The 11,256-nt window shown below is 48.0% G+C and overlaps 1 protein-coding gene across 1 annotated transcript in view; it reads left to right on the top strand.

Annotated features, from left to right (window-relative positions):
* The first annotated feature begins 840 nt into the window (after positions 1–840).
* LOC139173185 (ras-specific guanine nucleotide-releasing factor 1-like) overlaps positions 841–11,256 on the top strand; it is a 36,497-nt gene continuing 26,081 nt past the window's right edge. The window contains exon 1 of the mRNA XM_070762782.1: positions 841–1,104. Within this exon, the coding sequence (XP_070618883.1) occupies positions 841–1,104 (264 nt within the window). The remainder of the gene's footprint in view (positions 1,105–11,256) is intronic.

Genomic DNA, 11,256 nt, shown 5'->3' with positions numbered 1-11,256 from the left:
TTCACTTCAAAGGCAATGCTCCCTGGGTTGTGGGTGCCGAGCGCACCTGCCACAGGTGCACCTGCGTGTCTGCGCATAATTTCGCTACCTACCCGTGTGCAGTGGCAGAATTGCGCTGGACTCCGCCAGCACTCAGAACCCCTAACAAACCCACGTCCCCGTTCCACCCCCTAGCAGCCCATCTCTGTGCGGACGGCATGTTTCCTCCCTTTTCAGCCAGGCTTGACGCACGAGGCCGCCCGCTGGGCTCGGACGTCCCGCCGGCCACGAGACGGCCCCGAGCTCGGTGCGACCCAGAGCCGCGGACTTCCCCTGCTGGGGGCTTCGGCGTCCCCGCCAGCTGCGGCTGATGGGCAAGTCCCGCCCCGTCAAGGCGCGGGGAAGGGCCGGGTGTTCCCGAGCGACTCCTCGGCGTTGGGAGGCGCCAGAGGGAGGCTAAAAATAAACCCGGGCTCCGGCGCGCCGCCGCGGTTGCCAGGACGGGCTTCGGGCGCCACTCTCCGGGCTGCTCGCTGCCACCGCCCCGCCCGGGACCCCCGCGCCCCTCTGGCAGCAGCGCCGGCCGGGAGCGAGTCGGGCATCGGTGGCGCTCCTTCTCCCGCGGGCGGGCAGGCGGGGCGCGCGCAGCTTTCGAGCGCCGCGGCGCTGCCGCAGTCTGCCGCTGTCGGCGGTGCTGAGGGTCGGCCGGAGCGCTGTCGGCGGTGCTGCCCGCCCCCCCGGCCGCTGCGGTCCCTTTGCTGAGAGAGATGCGAGAGGCGGGCGGCGGGTGCGAGGGGCTCCGGCCTGCGGGGGCTTCGAGGCGGCTGCGGCGGCTGTGAGCTCCCCCGCGGCCCCACCACCATGCAGAGGGCGCTGCGCCTGAACGACGGGCACGCCGTCTACCTGGGGCTGCTGGCCAAGAAGGACGGGGCCCGGCGGGGCTACCTCAGCAAGAGGAGCTCCGACAACACCAAATGGCACCCCAAGTGGTTCGCACTCCTGCAGAACATGCTCTTCTACTTCGAGAACGACTCCAGCTCCCGGCCGGCCGGGCTCTACCTGTTGGAAGGCTGCCTGTGCGACAGAGCCCCTTCGCCCAAGCCCAAGGACGCCCTGGAGAAGCAGGTGGGAGGGGAGCCTCTTGGGGGGTGGAGGGGAGAGCACAGGGATGGAGACGCAGGGAGCAGCTGGGGAACGCTTTAGCCTGGCCTTTGGGGGTCCTCCTCCTCTGCACAGGGGAGGTGATTTGGGGGGGGTCTCAGCAGCTGCCAGGTGCATTTGCCCCCCTCCTCCCCACCTCACAAGCAGCCTCAGAAGCTGGTCCTCTCCCCTTCAGCACCCCAGCCTCAAAAGGTGGGGGCTTCCCCTCTGCCCATAAAATAACTTACCATAAATGAAACCACGTGTTTCTTCATAAAATTCAATATTAACCTACCCAATTAATTAGTCATCATACTAAAATGCACTGCTCCAGGTGGAGAGTGCTGCAGGAGAAGCGCTCTGTTAGTCTTTGTGGCATAAAAATTAATGAAAGAAAGAGTCTAGTAACATCTTTTCAGATTGAAAGGTTCAATTAAAGCTTATGCCCTTTAATAAAATTGGTTAACTGGGAAAAGTGCTACCAGACTCCTCTTGATTTTCTGGAGGGAGGAAAGTGGGAAATTGTGCCCATCTGCAGCCAGTCACACTCCCCTGCCTTCAAATCTGCCTCTCCCAGCGCCCCCTCCCTTCCTCAAGCCAGTTCCCCGTTGACTTCTCTCTCTCTTGGGGAAGGCTAGAGGCCATCCTAGAGGCCTGAAGTGGCAAAAAGCTGGCCAGCAGCCCAGCCTTGACGGATTTCCTGGGCCCAGAGCCAGTCTGGCTCATCCCAGTCGCTCAGGAGTACCACACTGTCCCCTGGGCTGGGCTGGAGAATGAGAGAAGCCTCAGCTCCATGCAAGACATGCGCTCCCAGACTCTGTTCCCATCCCTGCAATTTGGGAGAGGTTTCTGAAACTCCTTGAAGACAGTTGAGATTACAGGCAGCCCAAGTCAGGTCAGTCGAGTTCTTAACATGGTCAGGAAAAGAACCACGTCTGAACCTTCTGGAGGTTCAGGGGTAGGCAAAGTTGGCTCTTCTATGACATGTGGACTTCAACTCCCAGAATTCCTGAGATAGCATGATTGGCTCAGGAATTCTGGGAATTGAAGTCCACAAGTGATAGAAGAGCCAATTTTGCCTACCCCTGTTCTGGAGTCAGGTGAAGGCTGGTCACTTGGTCTGGTGCTCACATCCGTTCCCCTGCTGCATATCCTCCTAGCTGATATTTTAGGAACCAAGAGGGGAAAAAATGGGCAGGGAAGGGTCTGGCCTGGGCCAGTTTCTAGTATTTGCCCCTTCTGGGCCAAGTGGCCAGCTGCCAGACCACAGGGCAGGAGATGCCTAGGCCAGTGAGGTTCTCAAAAAAAGCTCACTGCTTTCCTGGCACTTTCTTCCTTGGGGTGCTTTGAGTAAACCAACTCAACTGTGAAGTCCTAGATCAGTGATGGCGAACCTTTTTTTCCCTCGGGTGCAGAAAGAGCGTGCACGCACACTATCACAAATGTGCGAGTGCCCACACTCATAATTCAATGCCCGGAGAGGGTGGAAACAGCTTCCCCTGCCCCCTGGAGACTCTCTGGTGGGTCCAGTAGGGCCATTTTTTGCCTTCCCCAGGCTCCAAAGGCTTCCCTGAAGCTGGTGGAGGGTAAAAACACCTTCCTCTAGCCCCCAGAAGCTCTCTGGAAGCCAAAAACACTTTCTCAGAGCCTCTGTGCAAGCCAAAAATCAGCTGGCCAGCACACACATACACGTTGGAACTGAGCTAGGGCAACGGCTCATGTACCGGCAGATATGTCTCTGCGTGCCACCTGTGGCACCCGTGCCATAAGTTCGACATCTCTGTCCTAGATCATCCTTTGCTGCAGATGATTACAATGGACTATCTGTTTCTCGGGATTTCTATGGACACAATAGTCTTCCACATTTTGGTTATTCAAATCATTTTTCTTGTCTCAGTTCAACACCAAAACAACTGCATTAAATTACAATTAAAGGGCTCCCTGCAGCTGATTTACTATTACAGGATCTTATTCCAATCAGCCTTATTTCTGCACCAGGTACTGTGTTTCTCCCAAAATAAGACCCTCTTATATTTTTTTGAACCATCGTTTCACTTCCCCTCCAGTTTGAAAGGAAAACCTCCAAACAGAAAAAGGGCTTTGCTTTCTCTTGGGGGGGAAGAATTGCAGGCTTTCAGAGGATCAACACCACCAGGCAATCCACCAGGCTGCTCAGAGCAGGGATTCTGCCTGAAGACTCCTGGATTTGAAAAGCCACCCAGCTTAACGGGTCATCCCTTCCACTTTCAAATGGCTTCGGGGTGATTGTGGCTAACAACATCCCCTTGGGATTTGCCTTAAAGCTCAGACTCTGGGACAGGAGAACGCACGCTTTGGCTTGTGTGACCTCCTCGGGTGCTTCTGGCCTTCTTCCCCTAGGCTGGACGGTCACTCTGGCTCTACTTGGTTTCCAGCTAACTCTACTTTGCTGCCCTCCCCTTTCCCTGCCTGTATCTATCTATCTATCTATCTATCTATCTATCTATCTATCTATCTATCTATCTATCTATCTCCATCCATATCTATCTATCTATCTATCTATCTATCTATCTATCTATCTATCTATCTATCTATCTATCTATCTATCTATCTCCATCCATATCTATCTATCTATCTATCTATCTATCTATCTATCTATCTATCTATCTCCATCCATATCTATCTATCTATCTATCTGTCTGTCTGTCAAATAATTAGAGGATGGTAATTTGTATAAATAAAACATTAGAAAAGTAATGATAAAAAATAAGGATAGAAGACAATGGAACAGTAGGACAGGGACGGTGGGCACAATGGTGCACTTATGCACGCCCCATTTGCCACTCTCCCCCACCAAGCCCCCCCCCCTAAAATTCATACAATCAAATGGGGTGGTGGTCTTCACCTGTCTATAGTGGTCTTTCTATTTGCTGAAGGTTGGAAATTATATTTTTGTTGATACAGTTTAACGTTTTATTTTTACCAGCCTTGCCACTGTGATCAGTACAATTCCATCTTTTTTTATGTGAACAATATTTGTCTATCCTGTTCCTGCACCTTTCATCTCTGTTTACATCCATCAAACTATTTGCATATTTCCCAGTAGACATTCTACAGATAACTCTACAATTTATAACCATTCATTTAGTGACCATTTAAAGTTGCAACGTCAGTGCAAAAAAAAAAAAATGACATTTTTTTAACATTTATGACGGTTGCAGCATCCCCGTGATCATATGATCGAAAGTTTGTTGCTTGGCACCTGGGATGTGTTTATGACGTTCGCAGCGTCCCAGGATCACACGATCCCCTTTTGCAACCTTTGGACCAAGCAAAGTCAATGGGGGATCCAGATTCATTTTAAAACCATGATACTCACTTAACACTGCAGGGTCTCCTTCTTGATTAAAGGGTTGGACTAGAAGATCTCTGAGGTCCTTTCTAATCCTATGTCCTACGATTCAGTATAAAGGCTCCTTTGTTGCCATGCTTGGTGGAAAAGCTTCTCTGCTCGCTTTCCTCCCTGCTCATCCTTTCTTCCCCAGCCCTCCACTCTCCCTCTTCCTCCTCTTTCTCAAGCTGCGAGAGCTATCATGGGCTTTCCTAAATATGCCCATGCTACACCAACACTCCGCAGTCTGCATTGGTTGCCGGTCGGTTTCCGGTCACAATTCAAAGTGTTGGTTATGACCTATAAAGCCCTCCATGGCATCGGGCCAGAATATCTCCGGGACTGTCTTCTGCCGCACAAATCCCAGCGACTGGTTAGGTCCCACAGAGTTGGCCTTCTCCGGGTCCCATTGACTAAACAATGTCGTCTGGCGGGACCCAGGGGAAGAGCCTTCTCTGTGGCGGCCCCGACCCTCTGGAACCAACTCCCCCCAGATATCAGAGTTGCCCCCACCCTCCTTGCCTTTCGTAAGCCCCTTAAAACCCACCTCTGTCGTCAGGCATGGGGGAATTGAGATATTCCCTTCCCCCTAGGCTTACAAAATTTATGCATGGTATGTTTGTATGTATGATTGGTTTCTTAAATTGGGGTTTTTAAACTACTTTTAAATAAATATTTTTATTGATTATCAAAAAGACAGACAAGGACATACAACACTAAACATTTAAGGAGCTACCATTGCTCCGCTTGCCGTAGAAGTCTAACTAATACAGAAATATAAAAAACCTAACTGTAGTCAGATCAAAGCAGAAATACCACACATGTAAGTTACATTCTTGTTGAATTCAACTCTATATTTATAATATTAAACTTATTAATTAAATTTCTTTATATTTTAAAATATTCTATACTTATACAAAAGGAAAAGGGAGACATTATTAGTAATACAAAAAAAAAAAGAAATGAAAGAATATACACTTCTAAGTTAGTTATACTACATACTATTTCATTCTATCTTATAGTTAATTGTTAATACCATTTTTAAAATTCCACCAGTCATATACTTTATTCCATATTTTATAAAATTCTGTTTCAGTTTGATTATTTAAACGTTTGGTCATCATATCTAGTTCTGCACATTCTATGATTTTTTTAAATACTTCAGTGTCTTTTCGTATTGTCTTTTCTTTCCATTTCTGTGCAAATACTATTCTAGCCGCAACCAATATATATTAAACTACTTTTAATATTAGATTTCTTTATATTGTTTTTTACTGTTGTTAGCCGCCCTGAATCTACGGAGAGGGGCGGCATACATATCTAATAAATAAATAAATACATTTTAATTGGAGTTCCATCTAAAAAGATGAGACTGAAAGTTCTCCTGATTAGGATCACCACACTTCACCATACATTTTTAACCACTCAGCCATTTTTAGCCAATCATTCAGGCAATCCTTCAAGACAGTGGCTGCTGAAAACCAACCTCTCCCCATCGGTAGCATTTCTGTAACTGGTCAGTTTAACTGGCAGATCCTCTCGTCCTTTCCAGGCCTTGATGAAATCCCAGAGTATTGATTTCCTTCCAGAATCCACAGTGATGAAGCCGTAGCCGTTATTGCAATATCATCTGTCCCCCTACAGAATAGCAGAAAGGGAAAACTGACAGTTTGATCAATCTTGGAAATTGTTCTGTCACATTGCTAATCTGGGCTCCTGAGAGACAAACTTGTTTCATGAGATGGGTTTATTGTCATCCCTCATTTTTATTCTACACTGAAGGGAATCAGCAGCTTTCAAGTGTACATTTTTGCAGGATGAAGCTGGGGGCCCTCTGCCTTTTACAGATCCATAATCCTGACTCCCTTTGTGGTCTCTTTCCTCAAAGATTGAGAACCTCTTTGCTTTTGGTGAGGGTTGGAATTGGATTCTGAATTCCAAGTTACAAAATAGATTCTCCCTTTCACCCCTTCTCATTTCTGGCTGCCCTTCTTGTCTCTTTTTTACACACACACACAAACACACATCCCAGACACAAATATCAGTTCCTCTTATTATACATCTTTTAGAATAGAATAGAATTCTTTATTGGCTAAGTGTGATTGGACACACAAGGAATTTGTCTTCAGTGCAGATGCTCCCAGTGTACATAAAAGAAAAAGATACATTTGTCAAGAATCATGAGGTCCAGCACTTAATGATTGTCACAGGATTCAAATAAGCAATGAGGAAACAATCAATATTAATAAAAATCCTAAGGACATAAGCAATAAGTTACAGTCATATAGTCATAGGTGGGAGGAGATGGGTGATAGGAATGATGAGAAAAAACTAGTAGTAATACAAGTGCAGACTTAGTAAATAGTTTGATAGTGTCGAGGGAATTATTTGTTTAGCAGAGTGATGGTGTTTGAAATGGGAAAAACGGTTCTTGTGTCTAGTTGTCTTGGTGCTTGGTGCTCTACTGCGTTGTTTTGAGAGTAGGAGTTGAAACAGTTTATGTCCAGGATGTGAGGGGTCAGTCAATATTTTTCCCGTCCTCTTTTTGACTTCTGCAGTATACGGGTCCTCAATGGAAGGCAGGTTGGCAGCCATTGTTTTTTCTGCAGTTCTGATTATCCTCTGAAGTCTGTGTCGGTCTTGTTGGCTTTCAGAACCAAACCAGACAGTTATGGAGGTGCAGATGACACACTCAATGATTCCTCTGTAGAATTGGATCAGCAGCTCCTTGGGCAGCTTGAGTTCATTCAGCATCTCTTGACAGACGGTCACTCACTGTTTCGAGCTGTCATCTCCTTCAGGCACCAGAGCCTGCATTTGTTGCAAAGTACTCCTTAGTTCTGCTAAGCAGTTGGAGATGTACAGCATCCATCTTGCAAGTCCCCATGGAGAGGTCCCTCCCTCTATTGTCTCCTGGGATGAGGAAGTAAGAGTTTTCCCATGGCATCGCCTATTCCTCCCCTAGCTTTAACTCAGGCTCCCCAAAGTCCTCCTTCCCCACGCTCCGGAGGATCTATGCAGTATCCTACATAGGTATAAGCTAACCCTTGTGTATGCTCTGCTACAGGCACAACCGCTGTCTTGAAGCTTTACAAATAGCTTAAGGTGCTAGTCCTGTTTGGGAAGAGGTCCTCTGTGCAAGCAGGGAGACATTTTGAAGTGAGCAGAAGAGGAAACATGCAGTCCTCTGTAACAGTGTTTCCCAACCTTGGCAACTTGAAGGTATCTGGACTTCAACTCCCAGAATTCCCCAGCCAGCATTCCCCAGCCAGCATTCGCATTCGCTGGCTGGGGAATTCTGGGAGTTGAAGTCCAGATACCTTCAAGTTGCCAAGCTTGGGAAACACTGCTCTATAATGATCCACGTTCCATCATTTCGGAAATCAGTTCTGATTTAAGATGAGAAAGAGCCACAGGATGAGGCCCTGCACACATGGGCATTTGCGCATGCTGTGATTTGCTTCCCTTCACATCATCAGCAGTACCAGTGAGAGGAGCTATATTTAGACGAGAAAACCCTCATCTGCTTGGCCTCATCTGCCGTGTTTCCAGGGTGCTGCTGAAACTGTATCCAGCAGGATGCCCTTGAAGAAGGCAGGCCAGGTTGGGGGGTGGGGGGGGGAATAGAGGTGATTGAAATCTCCCCAGTGCAAAAGCCTGTCCAGAATCAGGCTGGCTGATCAGCATCGAGAGAGTCATTGACATGGCCTAGCACACTTTCCAGGTAGCCCTGCCATCAAGTAGTGCAATGCTCTCTACATGGGGCTACCTTTCAAGGATGTTCGGAAACTTCAGATCGTGCAGAATGCAGTCATGGGCCTTCCCAAATACACCCATGTCTCATCAACACTCCGCGGCCTGCACTGGCTGCCGATCAGTTTCTGGTCACAATTCAAAGTGTTGGTTATGACCTATAAAGCCCTACATGGCATCGGACCAGAATACCTTCCGGACCGCCTTCTGCCGCACAAATCGCAGTGTCCAGTGAGGTCCCAAAGAGTTGGCCTTCTCTGGGTTCCGTCGACAAAACAATGTCGTCTGGTGGGACCCAGGGGAAGAGCCTTCTCTGTGGCGGCCCTGACCCTCTAGAATCAACTCCCCCCCCCTCGGAGATTAGGACTGCCCTCACCCTCCTTGCCTTTCGTAAATTCCTGAAAACCCACCTATGTCGCCAAGAATGGGGAAATTGATATACTCTTCGGCTGCTCCGCTTTATGTAGGATTTGTTTGGATTGCATGATTGTTCTTAATAAGTTTTTTAAAGATTGTTTTTAAAATTGGATTTGTATATTGTATTGTTTGTTCTGAGCCGCTCTGAGTCCTCGGAGAGGGGCAGCATACAAATCTAATAAATAATAATAATTATAATTATAATTATTATTATTATTACCCGTCGCTTACCCCCAAACTGCTCAGTGCTGTTTCTGATAGCAGGTGAGATCAGTGAGAACAGGCCCTGTAAAACTCCCACCCCCCCCTTGGGTTCATCCGGGCAGCACTTCTCGGCTCGGCAAAGGGAGCCACGATCTGCTCTGGCCTCTCTCTGTTGTACCTCCTTTCTCAGTACAGAAGACAAAGACCCAGGGAGGAGAAAGGCAGAGACCTGTAGAGTGATCCAAGCATGATGGAAAAGGAAAGTGGTCCCAAGCCATTTGCAAAGCCCAGATTATCTCCGGGACCGCCTTCTGCCGCACGAATCCCAGCGACCAGTTAGGTCCCACAGAGTGGGCCTTCTCCGAGTCCCGTCAACTAAACAATGTCGTTTGGCGGGACCCAGGGGAAGAGACTTCTCTGTGGCGGCCCCGGCCCTCTGGAACCAACTCCCCCCAGAGATTAGAATTGCCCCCACCCTCCTCGCCTTTCGTAAGCTCCTTAAAACCCACCTCTGCCATCAGGCATGGGGGGACTGAGATATTCTTTCCCCCTAGGCCTCTACAATTTATGCATGGCATGTTTGTATGTATGTTTGGTTTTATAAATAAGGGTTTTCTAGTTGTTTTAGTATTGGATTGTTACATGTTGTTTTTTATCACTGTTGTTAGCCACCCCAAGTCCACGGAGAGGGGCGGCATACAAATAATAATAATAATTAATAATAATAATAATAATTTATTGGATTTGTATGCCGCCCCTCTCCATAGACTCGGGGCAGCTAACAACAATGATAAAAACAGCATGTGACAATCCAATAATAAAACAGCTAAAAACCCTTATTTATAAAAAACCAAACATACACACAAACATACCATGCATAACTTGTAATGGCCTAGGGGGAAGGAATATCTCAACTCCCCCATACCTGGCGGTATAAATGAGTCTTGAGTAGTTTACGAAAGACAGGGAGGGTGGGGGCAATTCTAATCTCCGGGGAGAGTTGGTTCCAGAGGGCTGGGGCCATCACAGAGAAGGCTCTTCCCCTGGGGCCCGCCAAACAACATTGTTTAGTCGACGGGACCCGGAGAAGGCCAACTCTGTGGGACCTTATCGGTCGCTGGGATTCGTGCGGTAGCAGGCGGTTCTGGAGGTAATCTGGTCCAATGCCATGTAGGGCAATAAATAAATCCAATAAATAAATAAATAAAGTGAGTGGAAACCCCACTCTGGGACCCCTCTGTAAGGCCAGCAAAGCAAGAGCAATGGGCCATGCTCAGTTATAATGCAGCCATCGTCCTTCCAAGCAGCCCCTTGACCTCTTTTGCCAAAGATGCCAACACACCTATTCTGTCTATTTAGATGCTCAGGAAGGTGGGGTGAGCAGTGCCAGGTGAGCAGCTGCCCAGAACAGCCACGGCATAGCAAGAGAGGCTCCTGTGCTCCCCACCTGGCAGCCTTGACCACCAGGGGTGGGGGAGTTGGGGGTGGGTGTCAATCTCTGCCTGTCAAGATCTCCTCCCAGGTTGCATTTGGGCATCTCCTCTGATCAGAGCAGGGGAGGCAGAAGGGGGCAGCTAAGTGCTTCCTTCCTTGTTTCCCCACTTAATCGATTGGATCTGTGGCCATGCAGAATATTCTGTTTCCTAGGAGACTGTAGAAAGGAGAGCAAATGAACTCTTTTGCTGGGCTAGAAGCTTCCCTGGTGAAAATTAACACAAGAAGAATAAATGCCAAAGGAAGCTAAAAATAGCCTGTCCTGAGTCTGCTCAGCTCCCCGACACGGCAGTCTGAAACAAACAGGGGCCTCCCCCTCCTCCCTTTGGCTGAGACCGAACACCGGGGGCTTATTCAACAGGCTGACATGTCCATGAAGCCTAGAATTAAAACAATATTAACATCCAGCCAACGCTATTTATTCAAAACTATTAAAGGCCTACAGGATACGGTGCAATCACGTAACCATTTGATATTCAGGGGCAGAACAGGTCAATCGCTCTTGAACTAATGCATATCTTAATGGCCCTGGGACTTTCCCTATCACACACCGGAGAAGAGAAGAGGCTAAAAGGCATCCCGAAGATCCAAAGCAGCCACGTCGAAGAGACCTGCCAATCTGTGGTCCGTGATGCCCAGGCAGGAATCTGCTTTGTGCTGCAGAGATTCCACGCCTCTCAAGGCAGCCTCTTCCGTGGTGCAGAAGAATATCGCTGCTGCTCGTGTGCTATGAAAACCTCTTTCCTTGTGGATTGGTTGAATGATTGAATGAATGATTGAATGATTGAATGATTGAATGATTGAATGATTGAATGATTGAATGATTGAATGATTGAATGATTGAATGATTGAATGATTGAATGATTGAATGATTGAATGATTGAATGATTGAATGATTG

The sequence above is a fragment of the Erythrolamprus reginae genome, chromosome 10 (assembly GCF_031021105.1).
Source record: "Erythrolamprus reginae isolate rEryReg1 chromosome 10, rEryReg1.hap1, whole genome shotgun sequence".
In the NCBI taxonomy this organism is placed as follows: Eukaryota; Metazoa; Chordata; class Lepidosauria; order Squamata; family Dipsadidae; genus Erythrolamprus; species Erythrolamprus reginae.
Note: the sequence above shows the minus strand (reverse complement) of the source record. Positions and strands in the feature narration are given on the sequence as shown.